The 25,565-nt window shown below is 32.0% G+C and overlaps 2 protein-coding genes across 5 annotated transcripts; one reads left to right on the top strand and one right to left on the bottom strand.

The window, feature by feature from the left end:
• Positions 1–35: 35 nt before the first annotated feature.
• LOC148601295 (uncharacterized) lies at positions 36–9,499 on the bottom strand. 3 transcript variants are annotated; one of them, XM_088554547.1, is made up of 4 exons: positions 9,440–9,499; positions 7,714–8,299; positions 6,740–6,859; positions 36–6,093 (listed from the first exon to the last, which is right to left on the bottom strand). In XM_088554547.1, exons 2-4 carry the CDS (start codon positions 8,200–8,202, stop codon positions 5,521–5,523), a joined length of 1,182 nt encoding a protein of 393 aa, XP_088410673.1. In that variant the 5' UTR covers positions 8,203–8,299; positions 9,440–9,499; the 3' UTR covers positions 36–5,520. The 3 variants fall into 3 exon arrangements, with proteins under 3 accessions (XP_088410673.1, XP_088410672.1, XP_088410671.1); XM_088554546.1 differs by having other exon boundaries at positions 9,414–9,489; XM_088554545.1 differs by having other exon boundaries at positions 9,396–9,486.
• Positions 9,495–25,042, top strand: LOC148601294 (cyclin N-terminal domain-containing protein 1-like). Of its 2 annotated transcripts, none has more exons than XM_088554551.1 (8): positions 9,495–9,637; positions 12,440–12,618; positions 13,395–13,498; positions 14,967–15,072; positions 16,825–16,987; positions 17,756–17,900; positions 18,695–18,788; positions 20,200–25,042. In XM_088554551.1, the coding sequence occupies exons 2-8, from the start codon at positions 12,478–12,480 to the stop codon at positions 20,296–20,298; spliced, it is 852 nt and encodes a 283-aa protein (XP_088410677.1). In that variant the 5' UTR covers positions 9,495–9,637; positions 12,440–12,477; the 3' UTR covers positions 20,299–25,042. The 2 variants fall into 2 exon arrangements, with proteins under 2 accessions (XP_088410677.1, XP_088410676.1); XM_088554550.1 differs by having other exon boundaries at positions 14,967–15,132.
• Positions 25,043–25,565: the final 523 nt, after the last annotated feature.

The following is a 25,565-nucleotide window of genomic DNA, read 5'->3' as shown; positions in this document are numbered from 1 at the left end:
GCAATAACACAACAGTATATATAAAAAAAGAGATATTCTAAAAAGTAACAAATATCTTTATTTGATCTATAATTGCACCACTAAAAACAATATTATAACTTAGAGAACCAACCATTTGAATACTTCTTACCAATAGTACATTTAAATCAACTAGTCCAATCCATATCAGCTGAAAGCTTTGAAGATATGTGATATTTATGCTCCCCCAAAACAATTGTGTGCTAAGTCTTTCCTAGGTACCTACTTCTTTATGGACTATTAGGCATATGAATTAAATTGCTCCCTTCATTGTGCTAGGGGTGTAATAGGTATACCCTAACTTGTACAGGAAGTTGATATTAGACAGCACTCAAAATTGCTTACAACATATGCTATATCTGTGTCAAGGCACATACTTAATTTGATATCAATCCATTTATTAGGAGCAGAGATTATTGTGACAAAAATTTTCTCTATCATTGCACAGAGTGAAAATGGTCAAGTCCTATGCAACAGGAAGTTGATTTCAGAGAGCATCCAACTATTCCCAAATTGTTTACAACATATGCCCAACATATAAAGTCACACACCAAATTTGAAAATAATCCACCCATTGGAAGCCCAGAAAATTGTGACAAATTCAAACAGACAGAAGGACAACCATGTTTCCAATAAACTATCCGCTCATTGAGTGGGAGTATAATTAACTATTGATTGAAGTCTATTTCCTAGTTAATATCAAAATATAAAAAAAATACATAATTTACCTTAAGTTTATGCAAAAATAATCAGTTTAAAACATGGTACATCAAGAATACACTGTTTTCAAGAGGTAGACATAGGGTAAGGGACACAACTCTTACAAGCCATTGGAACATTTGTATTCACTATTTTACATCAATGTCATGTAAGCAAAAGTAAATAGGACTAATTTCATTCTGTTTCAAATGAATGTTTGATAGGCTTTGGTGAAATTGAAAATGATACAAACATATCACAGATTTATAGAGTTATGTCCCTTACCCTAGGTCTACCTCCTTCAATCCAGCTTTAAATGTAAGCAAATGCTCAGTGACTAAACTTCATTTCTTTGAAAAAATTAAAGGATGGCACAACATAAATTCATGACCTCGGTTGTTATTTCATCCCATTAAGGAGGAAGTTTTCATTCAATGACACATGACTAGTATTATAGAACACTTTACAAAGAAAAAAACTCAAACAAACCACTTAGGACAACATCATATTCCCAATTATATACAATACTACACATGGAATAGAAAATGACACATGTTATAACATGAATACACAGGAGCAGATCCAACATTTCAATAAGGGGTGGTATAAAAGAACTGAAAGCCAGGCAAGAAAATTTGTTGGATAGAAATTATAAAAAAAATTCAGATTTCATGCTAAAAAATTGTGGGGTATACAACAGGCACACTTTTCCTTGGATCAGTGGCTGACACATGTCCAGTAATACAATGTAGGTAGGGGAAACAATAAATAATAGCCCTTAAAACAATTCAGGATATAATTCAGGAGCTTTTTCTCAATCTTGAGAAAAGGGCACTTCAATTGTTACCCATTTGAGATTTCTTAAAATAAAGATAGTGTTTTTGAGGCCACATGTAAAACACATTTAGTATGAAGTCTTGCAGGGGCTGATCAGAGATTTTGAAAAGAAATGGTTCGAGACTATTGCTTATTTTGCACAAGTTTGAAAAAAATTCCAACATAAGGGGGATTCCAACCCACAGAACCCCCCCCCGGAATTTGCCACTGTGTTGTACGAGTACAAAGAAATATTGGCAAGCAGGGTGCTCTGAGATGGTGTACTATAGCCAAAACTGATTTTAAAAGCTGATTTTAAAACTAAAAAAAGGAGGTATCCAATACTGCTTGAAAATGCAAGACTAGAAAATCTTGGAACTCTCTGGAAAGATATCATTTATTTAAAATCTTACCATTACATGTAGGTGTCTGTGATTTACTCTCAGTTCACATTTTAATATCTCAAAAGGATAGACTTGCGAATTTGTATGATTTTTGAAGAAACATACTTAAATACTCTAAATTAATGTGGAATAAATGTTGCTGTTAATTTCATTATTGACACAGAAGCAATAAAAATATGACTTGACTGAGACAAATATATGGTCAATAAATAAGAATACAGAATGTTTCACTTCATTAAAGAAATAACAATAAGATAACAGTATAAGGATATAAAAAGATATGTTAAAACTTAACAACAAAAAAGCTTTGATTATAATTAACCACATACTACATATACTAAATTTATGACAACAGGGAAAGTACCTGTACAATTTTACACGAAAAGAAATGATGATACATGTATTTTATAAGGTCTCAAGTTAAATAAATAATAGTTTCGATTGCTTCAATCAGAAGTAAACCAATTTAAAATCTGGGGTATGGCTAGAACAAAAATAAAGAGAAAACTTACACTACAAAACCCGTTTAAACTGAACCACTTCTGGACTTAAAAATTTGTTTGATTTAGACAGGTGCTTGGTTTACCAAAGCTCAAAATATATTTAATTTGATTCTAAGTGACTTAATGAGGTAGCCAGCACTCCACAGTATTGTAGTATTGCCTAATTTTGGTCTTGTAATCTGATGCTTTGTAACATTTATCATTTTAAAAAATTGTCAAGCATCTGTAAATCTATATATCTAGAAAAAGCTCAAACCAAGGCCTTCAGGGTGCAGTAAAAATTTTCTGGAAAAAATTACCCACAGCAAATAGGGTTACCATAGAAACCATGCAAAAATATGCAAAAAAGTTCATAAAATCAGGTTTTTAAAATATCAAATTTCCCGCAAAATATCTTAAATTTTTATTTCATGCCCTGAAACTGTCCAAACTTTTTCCTCTGAAAACCTCTTCCTCATATGGGCATCGCCTGTTAGATTTTGAGGTATTTCACTTTGTAATCCACTTATTAAATTTAGCATGGTAAAAAATTAACTTACTTTCACTTTCACAATTCAAGTCAAATTGTCACTGAAGAAAAGCCCCTTCAACATTGAAAATATATAAAATGTTGCAAAATACTTTGAAAAGTCCCCTTTTTCAGAAAATGTTTTATCAACAACAGATTCTTCATTTTTAGTCACTATAGCAACCACCGGTTTCCATTAATGTCATTTTTCATCCCTAGCCAAAAGTGTGAAATTTAACTAAACCGTGGAGTGCTGGCCCAGACCTATGATAAGGGACACAACTCTTACAAATCATTGGAATGTTTGTATTTAGCATTTGTACATCAATATCATGTAAGCATCAAAGTAACTTGGACTGATTTCAGTCTGTTTCAAATGAACTTTGATGGGCTTTGGTGAAATTGAATATGATATAAACATATCACTGATTTCAAGAGTTATTTCCCTTACCCTAAGTCTATCTCCTTAAGTGTCTGGTTTAGACAAGTTTATGGATTATTCAGGTTTTGGTTTAGTCGGATATCACTCTACACCTGTACTTTCACAATTGACTAATAATAGAAAATATCAATGAAACCTTTCATGGGTATTTCATTAACATTCAGTCTGTATAATCAGTCTTATTTAAAAAAAAAAACAGCATTGACAACTAATATAATCTATTATAAATGCAAGACTCAATTTGTAGGTCAAAATTCTACTTTCTTCCTCTATTTTTTAAATAAAAATTGGGATTTCATACGCAAAAGGCCAATGGCCACCAGTCCTTCCATATTAGGGTATAAGTTGAGTATTTTTTCAGACATCTCTACTAGAAACTACTATTTACATGTATCTATATTTCCTACATACTAGTATTCTAATTAATTTCCAAATTACATTAAAGTTATGAGATTTAAAGCAGTTTTATAAATACATGTAGCAGGAAATTTTCCCAAGTTTCCAGTATTTTATACATGTATTTCCATGAGGTCTACTAGAATTTTAATAAAAAAGTTCTAATGAATTATTTTGTAGTTCAGGACCAATCAAAATTACATACCAATAAGTATATGTACACAGCAAATGTCTGTACAAAACCTTCAGTTCTAAAGCAGTTCAAGTTAGACAGGATTCAATAAATTACCCATGTCAATAATGGTTTATTAAATTTACTAAAATATCATTAATTTGTACTTCAAAACAGTAAGAGCAACTACTACATGTGACTTTATTATATACAATGAATTTCACACAATGTATCTTCAATAACAAACTGGTACTGTCAAAAACTTTATAAATTGCACTAAACTTAAATGGCACTGACCTGCAAGCTGATTTTAGCACCTTAACTAACATATCATCAGCATACATATAAAGTATATACATCAGTATTCTAGGATTCATATTTCCTGTTACCCGGAGCAAGTGAAATTTGGGTCAGGGAAAGTTAGGCACTTAGTTACATTTTCCCGTGGCAAATTCATATGCTGTAAGGATTTGTTTTGTTAGGAAAGCAGTCATTGACTGTGGGAAAGTTGATTTTATATGGATTTTTCCTGTGGAAACCTCAATTTCTGAAAAATCCTAGAATACTGATACATTCTGAATATTTGGAAAGAATGGCATTTTAGTTATAATTAAGAGTGTGTTATATATACATGCACAGTCTGTCTTGATTGTCTCATACAAAATCACTCAGAGTTTGGCACAAACTATCTTGGTGGATGTTTCAAGGGTTGTAACAGAAAATATTAGCCCAACACAATAATCACTTTCCCAGAGTTAGATGATTTTTAACAATGTATTGAGCTATCAGACTATTGCCATGAACCTTTCATTAAAGCATTAAAAAAAATCATTACCAGGCTAATGGTACTATTGATATTGTATTTTACAAATTACCACAGATGATAAAACTGACTATAAATTTTACAATATAAAAATTCTATTATTTGACATTCATAAAATTCTTCCTTTTTATTAAAGGAATGACTGTTACATTTTTTGGCCTATGAATCACATGGTGCACACTAAATAACATGTGCATTGAGGTTATTTCAAATAGACTGAAAAAAAAATATAACGGTCATTCCTTTTAATTTAAGTAAAAATATTCAACGAGTAAATCATTAAAAAAAAGTTTGTCGACGTCTCAGTCATTACAGATGATAAACAAAATTTTGATCCCATCAAAAACCGTGTTACTTCTGAAATTAAATTATGAGGAAATAACCTCAATCATATGGTGCACACTAAATAACCTTCGTTGCAGGTTATTTTCAAGTGTTCACCACAGGCATTGAGGTTATTTCAAATAGACCAAAAAAATATAACAGTCATTCCTTATAATTTAATTTTAGTCTAAAAAATTTAAGGAATAAATCAGCCAAAAAGGTTGATGACGTCACAGTCACATGACAAAGTATGGTGTATGAGATGATGGACAAATTTTTTTTATCTAATGAGAAAACATGTTACATCTAAAATTAAATTATAACCAAATAAACTCCCATTATAAATATACATAATAAATTAACCAACGTTATACTACATGTAATATAAATAGCTACAACATGTAGTTCTATAATATTAAGGTATTTGATTCAACCTCAGTCTTTCTGTATAATTTGTAGTAACATTATTTGACATATACATTTGACCACCATCAGTTATATGAGGTATCACACTTCTTGTTGGGACACCAAAAATTTTTTCTGATGTCTTATATTCATTAAAATCTTGGAATATTTTGCCTAAAATTACATTCAAAGCTGACATATCATATTTATGACAACCTGAATACTTAAACAGAGGTCTTCTACCATAATCACATGCAGTGTTTTGTGCACCAGTTGGATTGATACATTCTTCCACTAAAGCACATTTAACCCATGGCAACATCAACTCTTTATGAATCTTTTTCGTGTTGTAAATAATAAGCTGACTAGTTTTTGCAGATTCTTGAAAATAGAAGTCTTCTGCCCTGGCTTTGAAATGCTTGAACATTTTGGTGTAAGTCAACGAGGAGACAGGGTCTTTGATGGTCCATGCCACTAAACCAACTGTCTGGGCACGTTTGATTAAATGGTGAATTTGTCCTGTCAATAACACTTCTGGAGGTTCTGCCCATAACAAGTAAGTTCCAAAGTCTCTAAGGATTTCCTGAAATAAACTCAACACTATTAACTATGTTTCCTTTTTAAGATAATTACATAAAATGAGCAGCTATCAATACTGATATTGGAGATACATCAATAAAAAGTACATGGGGAGCAAATTTTTATACACATCTACATACAATGTCTGAACTTCATCATAATCCCTTGAGGAGTTTAGGAGTTGCATTTGCAAGGTTTAAAACACAAACAGTTTAGGAGGAGTTGTGCTTTAAATACAAGAAATGTGGACAGATGAAGAAACAGATGGATGGATGGACGATTCATATACACCCCCAAAATTTGTTTGTGGGGTATAGTAATGTGTGTCCTTCTGGCTAACCCAAATATAGTGCCCTCATTTCCAGGAAGATGCTCTCTATCCTAATACTGGAATACTGATACAGGATAGATGTTACTTATGCATCATCAATTGATAGAACCACCACCTAAAATTAGACAGGATCCCTATAGACCCTTTTGTGGTAAGTTGATGAGCATGCTCAATTTACACTTCCGCTAGGTTGGGCTTGGGCAGAACAAAATAATTTTCTTTGCCAGAGTGAATATTGACTATGCTCTACGCATTCTCATCAACTATCCAACAGTTAGCACAAAAGGGTCTATTATGTATATTTTAACAATAACCACACCTGTATAATAATTGGCCTATAGCTATGAAACTCCAGGTCTCCCAAATGTGAAGGATACAATTCATACTCAAAAGCCTTTACTGTACAATGTTTCTTTGTATCATTGCAATATTTTTTTAGCTGCAAAAGAATGAATCAAAATTAAAAAAATATGTGTACATGTACCATATTCACATTTGATAAATTACAAAGAGTATAATCAAAAGTATTTTAAGACATATATGTAGAAACATGAGGCTCAAAGAATCCTGAATTGCTCACCTTTATCTCTTCTGTTTGCATAAATCTCTAATTAAAAAGTGATTAAGTGTAGGTATTTGTAAGAATCAGGCAAAAAGGGTTTTAAAGCAGAATTAAATAGACAACTGATTAAGATGTCTGAAGAAAGTGAAAATTTGGGACTTTTCCCCTATAATTTCAATCCAAAATAAACAAAACAAGAGATTTTAGCACAACATGTAAGTAAATGGAAGACTAGTATTTCAGTCAAATTCTGAAGAAAATCTAATGACTGCTTACTAAGAGTGTTTGTGTTGCTGGTCAAAAAACTATTTGAATATTTCTCTTTCATCATCTGTGCAATCATAAGCCTGACAAGACAGCATATTTTGGTGATTAGAAAAACATGATCATACAAGTATTTGTAGAGTATTCTTTGTTTACATATTAATATGTAATACTTGTATCAGTACCAAACCAAACTATCAGTAAAAATCAATAAAGTCTATGTATGGCCTTGTGCATTTTACATTGAAGGTTATTTATTTTTGGTTACATGTGTATGATTTTTTATAAGAGCCTAACTTTATGCAAAGGTGGTCTCTCCCTTTAAATATATTTCAAAAAAATCCACCAATGAGTATACGTCCATACAATATATTGTATATAATGGAATGCATACATGAACATGTAGGTTATCAGTGTATAAATATTCTATTCAATATACAGATCAACATGTTTTTTTGCATGCTTACCTTTTGAAGTTCATAATGATTTATTCCTAGGTTGTAGATTAGAACTTTATTTGATGGTAAACACTTGTGAAAGGATTGTATCAACTTCATGCTCTCCTCAAATTGCCCTGATTTAATGGCAGTCCCTATCATTAAGTCATCAATGCCTTTCCGTTTCCCTTCGTAGGAATCATCTTCACTGAATCCTAAATCTTCTAACAACACAGGATCAACATTGTATTCTTCAGTGTTTGAGGTCCGAATGTTTTGAGGAATGTTTTTAATATTGTTAATTTGAATATGGGTTTGAGTTACAATAGTATGTAAATGAGGTGAAGGGTTGCTTAGCAACCACAGGGACAATGTTGAAGCACCAAGAAATAATATTAAAATATAAAAGTTTTTCGTTTTCATTTGATCATGAAATTTGCAATTACGCCAAAATGAGAAAAACTTTTGGTAGTAAGTAGATGATTTCATGTGAAAATCTTTTTGCTCGTCTTCACTCATCTGTAAATGTGTGTCAATTTTAATAGGAAAATTGCCTCCATGTCTCTGTGGTGTATATCTCTTTACAACTAATCAGTCATCAGGATTCCACCATTGTCTGGAAAAGAATAAAGTGAATATTACTGATAAAGGTAAGACCAGAGTGTAATGACATGGGCATTTAATATAATGAGAATAGATATGGTGAATATGTCAAAGAGACAACAACCCCACCAGGATGAAAATGTCAGGTCAATGCCATATGTACTGTAAATTCAGAAAGTATTAAGATGTTTTTATGATTGCATATGAGACTGACTTAACTCACAAAAATGGAATTTGTAACATGCATTAATTTGTTCACTTGTGAAATTGTATGTACATAATTTTTAATTGATGTGAAAAACCTAATACATTACTGAGCCTGCTTCCACTTAATGGTATAACATTAATGAGCATGTTGGTATTTAAGCCAAAAAAAATGTTTGTTGAAGCATTCTGTTGAGCTGCATGATTTTAAGTCTCACTAACAAAGAGAGTTGACAAAGTAAAATGAAAATAAATTCCACTCCCCAAACTTAATCAATTGGGCATAATTGTGATTATTTGGACTAGACAGTATTGCGCACAACACTGGTATACCAGTATTGCAATTAATCCCCTTTGCCAGTTTAGAAATTTGGCTCAGGAGATATAAAAAAAATATATGACAGTGGCTTCTCATCCATGTATTCATGGAAGGGGAGCCTCTTCAGGCTAATCACCCACACATCCCGTTTGCGTCAATAATATTCGGAAACAGCAATTATTAATGGGTTCATGACTGTTATCACATTTAATCAACTGGACAGTTTACTATTTGTGTTATATACTAGTCGGGCTGCATATTTGATAGTGGGAGCAGGCCCCTGTGCTTAAAAATTGATGGATTTTATGTTGGTTGGACACGGTCACAGCCTCACTAACAAGTCATAGAACTTTTAAGTCTGGTGTCAAAGTCAATCGTCTCTACCTGATGTTTAAAAAAAATTGTATTAAAATCTTGGACGAAAATGTAAATATCCGACGTGTTGAAAAGTACTTCTGTGCTAACGCATGGGATGTTCTTAAAATTTTCGGACCAATATCTGACTATTTCAACCTGCTTCAATTAAGTGCATCAGGGTGCGTAAAATATCTGATATAACTGAGTATAAATTGAAGATTTGTATTACAGGATATAAGCTAAAAACCTCTAGGTAATGTATGGAAATTTTACATGGTCAGTGGTTGTCAGTCGCCGTATTTTTTTTTGTAACCGGAAACACTGAACTTTCGGAATCAACCGGAAGTGTTTTTTCGAAACAACGTAAGGGTAAATATCGTCTGCTTGTTTTCCAATAACATTTGTTGACATCCTGAAAAGAAGAGAGAAAGAGAACTTAATACCTAATAATTTATTAGCTTGCAATCATAAGTAAGTTTTGACCATTTCTTCGTAGATGTAACCTTTTGAAATCTGTGAACAAATAGGTTAAAACTGGGAATATAAAACTATATATAAAAAAATTAATAATGAGATGAATAATTCTTTTTAACACATTTAATTGTTGTTAGCGCTCCTGCAGGCCTATTCTTTTGACATCCAAATCCATATGGGGAAAGAATTTGTGAAATAGAAAAATTCAAACAATAAAAATTTCTAGCAAAAAATAAATTCCCGTTTGAAGGGCTTGTATCCATTCCAACCCTATGCATCTTTGCGTGAACTTTGTAGGTAATGCACCCTGATGTTGTTACATGGCTGATGCCTATAGACCATCAGGAATATGCAGGACTCTCTATAATACAGACTTTGCATCTGTATTTTAAGTTCAAATAATCACTTCCTGACTGTTAGTTCATTTATGAAATATATGTCAATATTAGCTATTCATTTGTCAGCATCTACAGTCCTTTGCCATGAATGAGTTCGCAAAATGGGATGTCGAACTGTCTTGATAATAAAATCACAACAATACCATGCATATTTCTATTATAAAAGCTTAAATGTATTTACATGAAAACATTAATACTTTGTTATGTGTCCATATGAACGTAATACAGTCCGTACTCTCTTGGGCAAACTAGCGTAAAGGCTTCTAATGTAGTGAAAAGGTAGACGAATCCAAATGTCAAGAACCACTCTTTCCAAGTCAGCAGCGTTATATATTTCATTTACCCTTCTTTGAACCCGAGCTTTAACCACCTTCCACACATTTTCAATAATATTGATATCTGGACTTTAAGGTGGCCATGGTAAAGTATTTATATCATTTTCCTGCTTCCATTTATTTGACCGCAACGAGACATGGCAAAGTGCATTGTCTTGAAAAGTCCATCAATGATTTGAGAAGTGCAAAGCAACAAGAGGCCACAAAAAATCATCAAGAACAGATATATACTTTTCGCTGTTCATCTTTCCTTGCACAGGTGTAAGAGTCCACACTCCATAGTACGTTATACAGCCCCAAAACATTGATGCACCGCAATTAGCCTCCAAGTCACCACGAACATCAATACATTCTGGATGTAATCTTTCGGTAGATTTGTACCAGACATAAATTTTATTGCTTTTTCCCAACATTATCTTTGTTTCATCACTAAAAATGATGGAAGACCAATTATTTTGAACTGTCCAGTGAAGTTTTTCTCGGCAAAAGGTCTCTGTTTCTCACGATTTACCACAGATATTGTGGTTTTCTAGGAAACGATCCGGCGTTTGTACCCCTCATGAAATAATCATCTACAAACAGTTCTGGTAGGCAAATCACATCCAGTTCTAGCATTAAATCTAGCAGTAAGATCTCTCAATGTTTGTCTACAATTGGACTTTACTGACCGAAACAAAATCCTGTCGTCCCTTGGTGTCATCTTCCTAGGTCCTCCACTTTGAGGTAAATTTTCGATGTCTCCCCTTTCCGCCACCGCTTGAGAAATTTTTGAATTGTTCTGCTATTCAGTTTGGTTGCATGAGCAATTTTATAGCTGGAAATTCCGTCATATGACATGGCAATTATGATTTCTTTTTGCTTCTTTGTCATTTCTTTTCCGTGCCGAGCCATGTTGCCAAGCAGACGATATTTTTGTTTACCAAAGGGGAATAACCAAAATTCGGGTACCTGCTGAGAGGCGATTCAAAGTTTAGAGCAGTGCAGGGAAAAATCCATGTTGTATTTAGCTATTCAACAAGGAAGTAAGACAAAATAATGTTGGTGGGGTCTGTGAGTTTTGACGATGTCGCCATTTTGTGAACTCATTCATGGCAAACGACTGTACATATATAAGACATTGCTGATATTCTTGATTTATTTTGTATGTAAACTATAAATAATGTTAACTGCAGTATAATTCAAAAAAAAAACTTTCTTCATATGTTTAATATCATGGTTATTATATACAGGGTAACTTTTGGTTCCTTGTATAGGTAATGGGGTCCCTTAAGTAAAATAAGCATTTGATATAGCTCATATAGTGGACCCAACTGACATAATAAATTATGAATGAATAATAATTCCACTTAAAAAAATAATTTCACTTTTTCCAAATTTTTTTTTGGTACCAGGGTAACAGGTCAAAGCATTTTTTAACATTTTGCATAAATTAATAGTGGTAATTAAATAAGCAGTTTAATGTACAAAACATTCTAAAGTTTTGCACAGAAATTTATGGATTACAACCATATCAACAGTCAATATTTTTTTAATACTTCAACAGAACACATGTTCATTTAGAGTACTTTTCATAAATAAAATGTTCAAATCTTAAAATGTTTGGAAATAGCCTTAATAGGATGGTTTTCAACACTATCGAAGAAAGCCTTTTTTCTCGAATTTAGTGATATACTAATGCACACAATCGATATAGATGACTATGACTGAAACAAAAAAATATTTGTCATCTGAAGACATACAAAATGACCAAGGACCAAATGTAACTGTATACTACACCCTAATAAGTGAACATAGCTCATATCTCGATGAAAACCACAGATAACAGTTCCTACTTTTTGCAAGACACTTGAAACTTGCTACATGTGTATCATATTGAAGATCATACCTAATGAAAGAGGAAGAAAATCTCTGAATTTGAATTTTGTCTATCATTTTGGCAGATGTTATAGAAAACACTGGGCTAAGCTGCTTCTGATATAGAAATTTACTTCTTTAAAAACCATATCTTCTTTGAAATAACTCTTATAGTTTTTGTTTTTATTTTGTTACTTTCTTGTTTTTTACAGAATTGCTTGCCTTAAAAAAAGAGATTTATTGAGATTATATGGACAAAATATTTGGTACTCCAACTGAACCTTTGTTTAATGAGAAGATTTATGGTATTTCACCAGATATCTTACAGGAATGGCTTAAAGCTCTTGCATCTCTTAATTCTAAAAATATTGAATCATCTCTCAAGCATGAGGTAAAATATATAAATGATATGTCATATTGTCTTTTTCATAAACCTGATTCTAATTCTAAAAATGTTGAATAATCTCTCATGGAAGCTTGAGGTATTAAAAATATATACATGTATAATGATATGTGATATTTTAGTTTGTCTTTTACATAAACCTGAATGCTTGATTAGGCTTTGTACAGTAAAACTCGTAATTTAATAGAATGAGGCAAGTTCACCAAATTTAACACAGTGAAGTATATATTAATTCCAGTGATTAATAGTTACATGTATAGATCATTGGTTATAAGAGCACCGTTGTACACATAAAGCTTTTTACTATTTTTTAACAAGTCAAGTCTTAGTCAACAGAGTTTTGGAAAATCTATTATCTGGTTACATAAATCATTACAAAAAATGAACCAAGACAACCTTAGAGCAAAATCAGACAGCTAGAAAAATGCAATACTGGACTGGTCCACACACTAGGGGTTCAAATTAGGATAGTCCTTGGTGCAGTCTTCAATTTCTGACCAAGGAACTTTGAAATTTCATTTATTTGGGCCCTGGACCATCAGCTCAAAGTGGATCATTGATTCGAATCTAGGGAAGTCCAAGATAGCTTCCACTCTTGAAAGTAAATTTTAACCCTTGTTTCTAATGAAAAATAACTTTACCCATATACCTAAATAAATTTATTTATTGCCTAATACGTCCCACGTAATATGTGGATTTTTTTTCTTTCATAGTGCTATAATTGATATAAACATATTCTACACAGATTTAAATGTACTTTTCAGGGTCTATTTAAAGCAGGGAATTCTGCAGAGTTTGTTTTCTTGACATGTGAAAGACTGAAGTTAGCAGAAGAGGCAAAGTTCTTGGCTGTTGAACTTTTTGATAGGTTTGCAAAATATTTGTAATAGGGTCAAACCTCGATGTGTCCAATTCAGATGAATCAAAATCTCAGATAAGTCAAGGTTTTCAATCAGTCCCCTCAATAGGACTTCAAGGTTAATCAACCCTGATGTGTCGAAGTCGACTAATTGGTCTGAAAACTGATTGCTTTATTACTATGATTGAAGTATTTTTTACAACTATTAGTGTGGCTTTTGAATTTATTTTTTGACACTATTTATGGCTTTATTTGTGTATTTAATTAATCCAAAATGGTGTGTGTGTGGTGAAAAAAAATGAATTAAATTAATCTCACGTTGGAATTCACACTAACAGTCATATCAGACATTCTGATAAAAATATAAAAAAAATACAGATGAATTTTAATGGTATCTGAACATTTGATTAAACATCAAACAGACAATAATAAGTCTATTGCAATGACTACATTCATTTGGCTAGTGAATCTGCAATTTTATTGTGGTAATGTAGAGCACATGGCTTGATGATACTCCTGATTGTGAGTTATACAAAGCAGCAAGTTATGAGTTTATGACGTTTTTGATGTAGAACAAAATTAAAAGGATATTTCCCTAAAACACTCGGTGCCATTCAGTATTTAAAACATGAAAAAAAAAACATCCAAAAAAATATTTTCTAATGCGACACAAGACATCATGAAGTTTCCTGTAAAGTGAAATACATGTACAAGTACAAACACAACAATGGTGTAAACGCAAACACAATCATCGACTCAACTATTTCCAGGTTATACTCTACCTTGGATGACTTGAACCTATATGTTTTGCTTTATAAAGTTTCAACAAGCCCTAAGTCATTCTTGGACTTTAAAATTAATGAAGCGTAATAACAAATTTATTGAAGTAAAAAAATCTTTAGGATAAAGTTCAAGAATAATCAAGAGAACCAAGATTCGAGTGGAAATCAAAATAATGTAATCCAGGGACAAAGACTAGACATTGAAAACAGACACACACAGCAAAAACATTAAATAACCAAAATAATACATACAAAGTAACAAACGTAAATAAGCTATTTGGACTCCACTAAAAACTGGGAGCAGGGGCAGGGTGCACCAGCTGAGTTTCTCATAAAAGTCAAGTCCAGGGTAGAAGAAAGAGGAAAGGAAAACAATGATACATTAAATAAATCAGTTTTCATGGTGCAGATGGATACGCCATAACAATCCACAAGTTCAAAAGGAATAGTCTAAATGGAAAGTCTGTATAAATTGGCAATGGGCCTGACTTGGTACAGGCATTTCAAAATATAAGGTGGGTTAAACCAGGTTTCAATAGACAGAGTATAATATTGAATATTTACTTGAATATTTTAATCGAAAAACATTAGAAAACTACATGCAATTATATCATGGTATTTGCATGAAAGCAGTAATTATTAATTTTTTTGGAAGAAACAGTTGGAGTGATGAACAATTTTTTTTTTTTGTTCAGGTTTATGCTGAAACATGTTGATGATTTATACTCCCATATCACAAGATCACAGAAAAAAACACAATCAAAAGACTGGAAGCTTATTATGGACAGAATCAAAAACCAAGTAACACTCAGACTTGTTTCATGTTGTCAGATAGCCAGCAAACTTACGTCACATTATAAGGTTCATTCCACTTTCCTTGTATGGTTCTCTAGATCATTACCATGTTAAGGCCATACAAAAAAAATGCCTAGGTTCTTGGGCCACTTTTTAAAAAAAAAAATGTTGCCGGAGGGAGGCTTTTTTTTTTTTTTTTTTTTCAGAAGCAAGTTTTCTTTTTTTGTAAACATACAGGATGTTGAGAAGTTACATAAAATACTCTATGGAATTATAACTTTACTGGAATATAAGATGTGGCAAGAAATAAGAACCACGAGACACAAGACAAACTTTCGTTTTTAATGATCAATGTTAAATAACATAACAGATACGGGAGGGTTTTTAGGGATGCGGCGGGGCCTGAGAACCTAGCATATTTTTTTTTAGCCTAAAGAACAGCAGTTTTGGTCTCCGAGTGAATGAAATTGTATCAGAATCATTGACCTTTTTATACTTACCATTTAGAAAATGGAGGTATATATTGATCATGCTGTCTGCCTATTTATCAGTCCATCTATCCCTATTTTCAATCTACAACTCTCTGTAATCACAGATCAAGAACTATAACTCTTGCGAAGTGCAAAGGTCTCACTAACCACTTCTAACGTTTCCATTACTTTACATGTTAAAAAAGTAATTTTCAAAGTTTCACTGTGAATTCCCAGGACAAATGACATCTTAAAGTTACATACCATTGCAAAGCTTGGAAAATAAGGCTTCCAAAATCATTATGCTAATGGTACGATGATTGTAGAAATTCTTCACAAAATTTACTTGAATAAATAATACTGAAAATCCATATTTTTACCTGTTCTGCTGACAGCATGGAGGCAAATTACTCACACATGTAAACAATATTCATACACTTTTGTAGTTAATTACATATATGATTTTAAAGTACACATTCTCAGTTTTATTTTGACTACTTTTAATCATAATACACCCAAATAATGCACTTACAATGCATATGTCTAGATTCAGTGTGTTTTTGGTACTACATAGGGGGATGACCATTTGACCCGGAAGTGGTTAGTGAGACCAAATTTACTACACTATCTATATATAGTACAACAATCTGATGAAAAACTAAGACTGGTTATGTTGTCTGTAACTATTTCTGAATTGAAAATAATGATGAATTTGGTGGGTTTTTGCCATGCATGAATCACCTCTTGTCTGATTTTAATTAAGACTGTTATTTGTAAGACAAAAAGCTAACTTTCATTTCATTAGTTGATTTCATTAAAAGAATCCCAATCAAATGGAGACAACTAGCATTTTTTACATGCTAAAAGCTTCCATTAACAGTTTTTAAGTAGCAGTCTTTGAAAGAATGATGCAAATTCTGTAAAATGTAATACACCCAAAAATACAGGGTTTTTTTTTTATTTTTGTTTTTAAGTTGCTTTATTGGTCTTTATGATGAAATGTATAATTATTCATTCAAATCTGTCTGCTCCAAGGAGATAATCCACATTGAAAATCTGTTGTATTTTAGTGTCATTTACAGAGTTATCTCTTTTGAATTTTACAGCACATTCTATATATTTTTTATCTCATAAGAACATAGGTTGTATGGAAAGCCTGATATTTACTTTCACATTTTAAACAAAATATCAAAAATAAAAATCTGTAGGCTTTCCAGTCATGAAGCACATTTTGCATGATTCTTACATGGAGTGCTACTTAAATATTTATTTTGTTCATTGTACTCAGGTTGTTACAGTATCAAAAGCTAGAAGATTATTAAATGAAGGAGGACACAGGTACACACATGACAGTATCTTACAGTCAGAACTTAGGATTCTCAAAACATTGAACTTTCAAGTTACAATGCCTTCCACATTAGTTTATATTGAAACAATCCTGGAAAGTCTAGGTGAGTTATTGTATTTTCTACATATGAAATTTATTTATTGTCCTCGGGATACATGTACTACTGAAGTAATTGTACAATGAAATCATTTTAATATATTTAACTCAATATTCTGTGGTTTGATAGAGTTTTAAATTATGTTTGTTTGTTAAGAATGAAATCTTGTGCTTTGTACACATCATAATATATTTTGAATAAAAAAAAGTTTGACATTTGTTTGTCGAAATTAAATTACAACTATGATACTATTACCAACAGAAAAAAAGATTGTTACCCCAATCTACTGTACAGATAATAAATATTGATTATTTTTCTGTCCAATACTTTTGTATATGTAGTGCAGTATAGAATTCAACATTCTTATTAACAAGCATGCCATGTGAGGCTAACAGTAGATGTTCAATCAAACTGGAATAGGTATCCGACAGAAATGGTAAGGGTCACAACTCTTAAAATCATTGGAATGTTTGTATTCAGCATTTAACATCAATCTTATGTAAACATCTAATTAATTTGGATTCATTATATTCTGCTTCAATTGAAAGCTTGAGAGGTTTTGGTGAAATTGAATATGATACAAACATATCACTGATTTCATGAGTTATGCCCCTTACCCTAGGCCTACTTTCTTAACAAACGTAAGAAAAGTATTTAAGTCACTGGGATGCTCAGTTATAGGCTATGTCTATGTCATATTTCTCAGCATGATAGCACAGTATGTTAATAAACCTTTGCATCTTTTTTTCAATCAGTAATTTTAATTAATTTCAGGTCACAATGAGCCAGAAAGTGATATTAAAGTCTATCATGAAATGACATTAAAGGTTTTAGAGGTGGTCTACCTTAAGTACACAGAAATTTACAACAATCTTTTCCAAATTACAATAAAACATCAGACACCATCACAAGAAGAAGCGTATGTATTTACTGAAAAATGTCTCTATTTACCTCTGTGTCAAGTTGGAGATTGTTGCATGAATTTTTGCAAAAATTGGCAATTATGAAAATAATACATTGACAGTATTATTCGTGGGGTTCCATCAAAATACAATTTCATAACTGTGAAGATCTGATAAATCCACCATATAGTGAAATTTTGACAAACTTCGTAAGGGCTGTTTCAGTAAATCATATGAGAGATGGGGGAAGACACTTTTATTCTTTGTATATGGGTGGGTGTTCAGGTCTCTTGACAAAATATAAAGTTTAATAAAAAAACATCAATAGTACTTCTATAGGTCACTTCCCTTGTGAAAAGTGCCTTCCCCAGGTACCTCATATCTTTTGTTGGAACAGCCCTAAATTGATACCATGAGATATATAGAAGTACTTCATGGTATTGCCAAAATTTCTATATTTAAGCTTTTTTAACTTACATCAGAACTAGTTACTACTGGCTAAAATCTTGTCAACTTTCAACATAATAAGTCATTAATTACTCAAGACTCTTTGGAATTCTTCAGAATAAAAATATTGAATTCAAGAACAAGACTTTGTAGTGCAAGGTATGTAGAATGAATCTCAAAACATGTTTGTTCTCCTTGGAAAGTCAAGAAAACAGGTTTGTCTATACATTCTACTATTATGAAATGCCAATTTTTTTGTCCTTATTCTTCGTAACTTTGCAATACTTAATCTTTTCTCAGAGTTGTTCAAAAGGATTCATAATTTCATTTTAAGAATTAAAATAACATGTTTATCTACTTACAGACGTTCACTTTGTCAAGTAAAATCTGACAAGTTACTATTAGCAGTGTCTGTGATAGGAGCAGCAGCGTATGTTACTGGTTCTCAGTCTGACAAGGTATGGAGAATATTTTTCATAGCAGTGTATGTTAGTGTATCTTAGTCTGATAAGGTATGGAGAATATTTCTCACAGCAGTGTATATTAGTGTATCTCAGTCTGACAAGGTATGGAGAATAGTTCTCATAGCAGTGTATGTTAGTGTATCTTGGTCTGACGAGGTATGGAAAATATTTCCCATTGCAACTGCATTGAAACCTGTCTAAACTAACCCCCTTTCAAACAGAAGGTTTTGTTCAGTTTACACAGGTTTAATTAAGAAATAAATTATTTCATCCCAATCGAAAGTAAAGGGAAAAATATCAGCATAAATGGTCAGCCCCTGGTAAAACAATGATAAACTGGAGTTGCCGAGATTTTTTTCAATTCTAATAGGACTATTATGGTACTTATTTTACATTTTCATAACCTATTATGGTAACCTTAGATCCGCCATATTTGTCCATATTTGGCTGTACACTTTATGCTATGTCAGTTGAAAAGGTCACTTGTGAAACTTAGTGCTTTGTTTTATTTATGATGAAGGAAAGGGCGAATGAAGTAGAATGATGTTAGATATTGCAGTAGTTGGTTGCATTATAAGGTCACAGTGTCTAGACATGGACAGGCAGGTTTCATTCATTGACAATTGTTATTGCTTGTTTTCATACTTGATTGCACACATGGTGAGTGCTAACATGTACGTGTGTAAGTGATTTTTACAGAATATAATATAACTTTCCTAAATCATAACATTTAATGTTTTTATTAAATATGAATTTGATGTTCATTCACGCTACTGAAATGAAAGAAAACAGCTGATACATATCAGAATGTTACGTGTGTTTGTTTACATATTTACATTTGTTTAAGGTGGGCAGTAATTTACACACACACAAACCACACCCAATTACTCCCGTGCTGCTCATCTTGCAATCCAAAATCAACCACAGTTTTGATCTCAAAGCCTTTTAAGGACGTTATATTAGACAATGCGTTAACTATGAAAACAGGACTTTTAAGCAGTGTCATGCTTAGCGGTAGATGAATTTCTGGTTAGTCAAGGTTCAGTTAGGATTGGTTTCTTTCTATATTTTCTAAATCAACTTTGAGAATATTAATGGATTTTACTTGTGCTCACAACAAGTTCTGAGTACTACTTTAAACTGTACGCTTTGACAATTTTTATCATATTATACCATCACTAAACTAGTGGCCTGTATATTGAAATCACATTGTCTGAGTGTCTGTTCATTTGAATTTCAAATCAATTATCTGGGCTTCAAATGGATGAATTGGTTTCAGATGCTATATGATTATAAGTTCCTGTACCAGTACCTAAAACTACATGTGAATCTTCATGTATTTTCTATTTATTCTTTAATGAGCCATGATCAAAGTATAATATTACATTTTCTTGTGTAATTTTAGATAATAGAATGCTTGCAAGTGATCACCAAAGTACCTTCAGAAGATATTATAGATTTTGCTACCATTATCATCCAGTCTATACTTCCAACAGACAGCTGATCTGTATTGAACAACACATAATCAGTTTTCCATACTCACACAGCTGATTCATATTCTCTTTCCTTTCCACAATGATATATGCTTCTACATGAAGTATTGTTAATTATCGCTATTTTGTTTAAAATCCCTTTGATCTTGCTATATGATAATTTTCAATCTCTTGCCAGTCGAGTGAGGATGAAAATTATTGCCAGTTTCTATGTCCTCGTGTGACATACAAGCAATAGCGTAGGAATATTTGACGACCCAAATAACCGTCTGTTTGTTTACTGCGTATGAAATAATGGCTAATTTGTGGCAATATTTTTTTAGTGTACAATGGAAAAAGATTAAAAACAGTAACTTACCCGATTAAAATGAATAAATCCCAAAATTATTCCATAATTTTTAAACGCGACCGTCATAATTAACCCATTTTTTTTTTCAAATGATGTAAATCACAGCTGCACAACATAAGTGACGTCACGTAGCATGTCGCGAAATATAGTCCCCAAAGGAAATTTGCAGCACTTATAAAACTTACATATTTAGGTCAGGAAAACTGAAAATAAAAGAAAACTAATACCTTATGATTCATTAAAACAGCGATTTACAGACTATTAAATATTTTTTCGACTCAAGGAGTTTCTCATGCTTATCTCGTCTCGCAGCAAAGCCGCTCAAAAAGATGAGCGTGAGAAACTCCCTCTTGTTGAAAAAATATTAAATAATCTTATATGCTTAGAAATTGTATACAGAAAAAAGAGGATTTTTTTAATAAATATTTCTCCTAGATTGAGAATGGTGTTTACACTTCTAGAATCATTACTTATATCTAATATCTATATTCATCACAAATTCATTTTGACATCGTCTTAGTGGGTACCAAATACATGTTACTTTTTTTTAATGTGAGAAAGGTTTTTTTCAATTTATTATTTCATATCATTGAAAAATCAGTTATTTCAGTTGGATAAAACCTTTTTACATTGTATTGATTAATCTGCAGTAAAAAGTTTTACAAGTCAATACCATAATGTGATAATGCCCGGTAGCAAGTTTAGAGTTACACCCCTTTATTCAATTTGTGATCAAGCAGTTGTCAATGTAAATATGGCGAAATAAACATGATTTCAACAAGGCCAAAATAAAAAAAAATCCTAGATCCTCATTTTCTTCAATGAAATAAACACAATAGTTGCTGATATAGAAGGCATTACTTTTTTAACATGTAAAGTAATGGAAACGTTAGAAGTGGTTAAATTGACAGCCCATGGAACAGCGATATTGACTGGGTCTCAAGCATTATTGTGGTCTCAGGCAATATCACTGTCCTCGGGCAGTCAATTTATCATGGTAATGCCCTCTTTATAAGCAACTATTGTATAATTATTAGAATGATGACAGTGAACATGTATTGGGTACCAGTATAAATATATAAATGTGTGACTTTTGTATGGTGATAGTTTTCAAAAACTTTGAATTAATATTTTTGCTTAATTATTGATGTGTCTCAGGGTAATGTTTAAGGTGCTGTTATATACAGGTACATGTAATAATGTAATTTTTATTCTTATCTGTGATGACATTGTTATTATTATGTTTCTTTATTGGTGCTATAGTTATAAATATGTCAAAATATACAGTATATATTATAAGTACGTGTTAGATTAACTGTTGATTTGTAAAGAAAAGTTTTTTTATTTTAATCCATTAAAAGTTAATGTTTTGTTATCAATTTTTTTTCACGTAAAGAAGGCATATAAAACTTGAAATGCCCTTTGCGGAGATATGCAGAGATTAGGGTACATTTATAGAGTCATAACTAGAAAAATGATGAGAGAGGGCCTTTTTATTTAACTCACTGACATGGCAATATGACTTGGTAATGAGGCAGTGTCAGAGGAGATGAGGGCAACATGAGAACCCAAACCATGTCTTAGTTAGCCATAAGTAGAGGTACATCAAGTTCATTCAAAAGTTCTACATGTAGGTTTTTGCTAAAATTTTCCAACCCTAATTCTTAGCTGGGTTGCACTCCTGCAAGTGATGAAGGTCAGGTGGGCTGGTGGGGAAAATATTTTCTTAACATTTTTCTCAGAAACTATAAATCACAACTACTAGATATTTGGTACTTTAGTATGGGGTCCCACATCCTTGGATGCAATTTCATGTCTGTCACACTTCTACTTCCTGTTTTTGTCAACCAGCAATTTCTGTCTTTGACCCATTTTTGTATTTTAAGATTTTGTATGATCATTATGTATGTGTATATTTCAAGAAAAATACTGTACTTTTGAAATATATATCGCAATGAAACTTGAGTGCTGTAGGTATCTTTTTCTTTCCCTTAATTCTTTTCAGTTTTCCAGCAACTGCCTTCTGGTTTTTATTCATGAAAATCAGATTTAGCAGCTTAGTCTTTTTCATTAAAATAGAAAAAGCAGCCTACATCTGTCATAAAAGTGCTGCACATTTGGCTTCCAATCAGATATTTCATTAATTTTAGATATGACAAAAAGCCTATACTTCTGACATTTTAATGGCTGTAGCATACTTTTCCCAATAAGGTCTATTAGTTTGAAGGCTTTGACAGACGTAGGGTATGTCTAGTTGTTTTCAACTGCATTGTGATGGGCAGATGTATTATAGCTTGGACTGATTATGTATATTTTACTATTGATGTTGTACATCTTTCAAAATGTTTGACACAGATTTTTAAAATGTTTTGTTTGTCAATGAGGATTTCTATAATATATGTACTAATTTGATATTATTGTCAAGTTTTGTTTTTATTGTTAATTGCTACTATTTAGTCGGCCTGGAGCCTATAGAAAGAAAATTTTAGTAACTGATACAACACCTATCTCCCCCAATTAAGTGTAAGTATTTGTAAGAATCGGGCAAAATAGAAAAATCAGGAACATGCATGTCAAAACCCCACTGATCAGACAATATAATTTCACTGAAGGATGCTTTCTCTGTTTGATCTCCGCATCATTGGATTTGCTTGTAAATTTTTCAATAGAATGTTAGAAAAATGAGGTTTTTTGATAGTTATCTGCCATGTTCATTTACAGTGCATTTCAATGAAATAATATCTCAATGCTGCAACATGATATTAAAAATCTTGTTTTTTTCCCCATGATTCTGATCATTAAAAAGTCAAATTACACTATCGAAATAGTGGGGTTTTTTTCATACCATGTTTCACCTACTGCCTGATTCTTACAAAGACTGACATTTAACTATTTATTTCCTTAAATTGTTATTGTCTTTTCCTTGAATTGAACCTTGGGTGTTAAGACTAAAAGACAGATTGATATACTTATCTTGTATGTTTTTGCTTCACAAAATATTTTTGCAGAATGTCACAATTAACACCATCTTTGAATCCTAGTATACTGTATAAGTTTACTTTGTGTGTGGAAAATTTCACACATTTTTCTTCAAGAAGTGGACAGGTTTTTTTTGGTTTTTTTTGGATTTTTTTTAAATGTAATTTTCAGAACAGAAAAACAAGTTCAGTGAATAAGACAAAGATGATTGACTTTATTTTATCTTCATAAATATTTCACATTCCAACTTAAACCATGAATATAGCGATAAATTAAATCACCATGAAAATAACCACTTATACGGTGTGTACTGGTAACCTAAATTGTAATTCAATGATTTCATGTTCATTTTATCATCCCTTTCATGTTCATCGCCTGAGAATAGCTGAAATATTGCTGCTCATGCGTTAAACCCCAACAATCAATCAATCATGTAATACAATGTATCATACCAAAAAGTCAATATTCATGCTTCTCTTCTATAATTCAAGTAATACCGGTACTTACAGTGCTATTTAAGGAGGTAGACCTAGGGTAAGGGACACAACCCTTACAAATCATTGGAACATTTGTATTCAGCATTTTACATCAATGTCATGTAAGCATCAAAGTAACTTAGATTGATTTCATTCTGTGTCAAATGAAAGCTTGATAGGCTTTGGTGAAATTGAATATGATACAAACATATCACTGACGTTATGAGTTATGTCCCTTACCCTAGGTCTACCTCCTTAAGAAGCAGTCTTTATAAATCAGACAGGAGGTGATTCATGCATGTTAAAAAAATACAATATTTATCTTTATTTCTTATTGAGAAATAGTTACAGACCACATAACCAGTTTTATTTTGTTATTCAGTTGTTGCACTGCTTTGTGAGAGCTATCATTCTTAATTTGGTTGATTCATGTGGGAGATTACTCTTTTGATACAGATCTGTATGCTAAAAGGACTATAGTTACATAAAAATATGAAATATGTAGGCCTAAAAAGGCATGGTTTGTTTGGTGGGTTTTTCTGCATCATGAAACACCCCAAACATTGTCAGCCTCTAAACTTATTTGGATTATCTAAGTTGACACAGTTTGTTGTACCAGTATGTTATGAAGTGAACTAGTATTTTATTGGCAATTTTTTATTTTTTATTGTCGGTTAAATTTTAATCTCAGACTACTGCAGTTAGTTTAAGAATTTCTGTATTCCAATGAAACATTACATTGTCATCAATGACTTTGACAATGAATAGAATATTACCATCATGGCAAAACATAGCATCTTGCCCTATGGGGCTAGCTGTGATATTTTCCATCTTCAAAACAACTATTATTCTAGACTTTAATACTAATATTTAACAAATTAAAACTGTGATATTGTTAATTCTGATTATTGATGTTTTATGTGATTGATTATTAAAAAGATTTTCTATTCAGCTTTCTGTCTTTCCACATGACCTAGATTCTCATACTAATTCACAAGGACAACTTTTTTTTTTTTTTTTTCATCCGGAAATGTACTTCACATTTGCTAATGGAAGTACTGGTTCAAGTCAAGTTTATTCATGTTTTATACGAGGAGCTCTTTTACTTTCATTGTGGTAAAAAATTCCACAATGGTGCAATCTTTAACATATATAATATATAGGTTGATGATTTGAAACATGAATGGCTCAAAATTGTTGTTTTAAGCAACATTTCAAGGGCAGATAACTCTGTCAATACCCTCATTAGGGTCTCACTAACCACTTTCAGGTCAAATGGCCACCTCCCTATGTACATGTAGTACCAAAAACACGCTGAACTTTGTTCTATGCATAGTAATTTACTGCATCATTTGTGTGAATTCTGATCAAGAGTAGTCAAAATTAAGCTAAGAATGTGTACTATAAAATCATATTTGTAATTTACAACTAAAGTTCATGAATATTGTTAACATGTGCGAGTAATTTGCCTCCA

The sequence above is a fragment of the Perna viridis genome, chromosome 12 (assembly GCF_037379345.1).
Source record: "Perna viridis isolate PV_CMFRI_1.1 ecotype Kerala chromosome 12, ASM3737934v1, whole genome shotgun sequence".
NCBI lineage: Eukaryota > Metazoa > Mollusca > Bivalvia > Mytilida > Mytilidae > Perna > Perna viridis.
Note: the sequence above shows the minus strand (reverse complement) of the source record. Positions and strands in the feature narration are given on the sequence as shown.

What these genes read in the sequence shown, in the direction of transcription:
- LOC148601294 (XM_088554550.1), top strand. Translation starts at nt 12,478, where the DNA reads ATGGACAAAATATTTGGTACTCCAACTGAACCTTTGTTTAATGAGAAG. An exon ending in AATCATCTCTCAAGCATGAG is followed by an intron (nt 12,619 to 13,394) that starts GTAAAATATATA and finishes TGTACTTTTCAG; the next exon opens with GGTCTATTTAAAGCAGGGAA. An exon ending in AACAATCCTGGAAAGTCTAG is followed by an intron (nt 16,988 to 17,755) that starts GTGAGTTATTGT and finishes AATTAATTTCAG; the next exon opens with GTCACAATGAGCCAGAAAGT.
- LOC148601295 (XM_088554547.1), bottom strand. Translation starts at nt 8,202, where the DNA reads ATGAGTGAAGACGAGCAAAAAGATTTTCACATGAAATCATCTACTTAC. An exon ending in ATCATTATGAACTTCAAAAG is followed by an intron (nt 6,860 to 7,713) that starts GTAAGCATGCAA and finishes ATTCTTTTGCAG; the next exon opens with CTAAAAAAATATTGCAATGA. An exon ending in ATAGGCCAATTATTATACAG is followed by an intron (nt 6,094 to 6,739) that starts GTGTGGTTATTG and finishes AGTTTATTTCAG; the next exon opens with GAAATCCTTAGAGACTTTGG.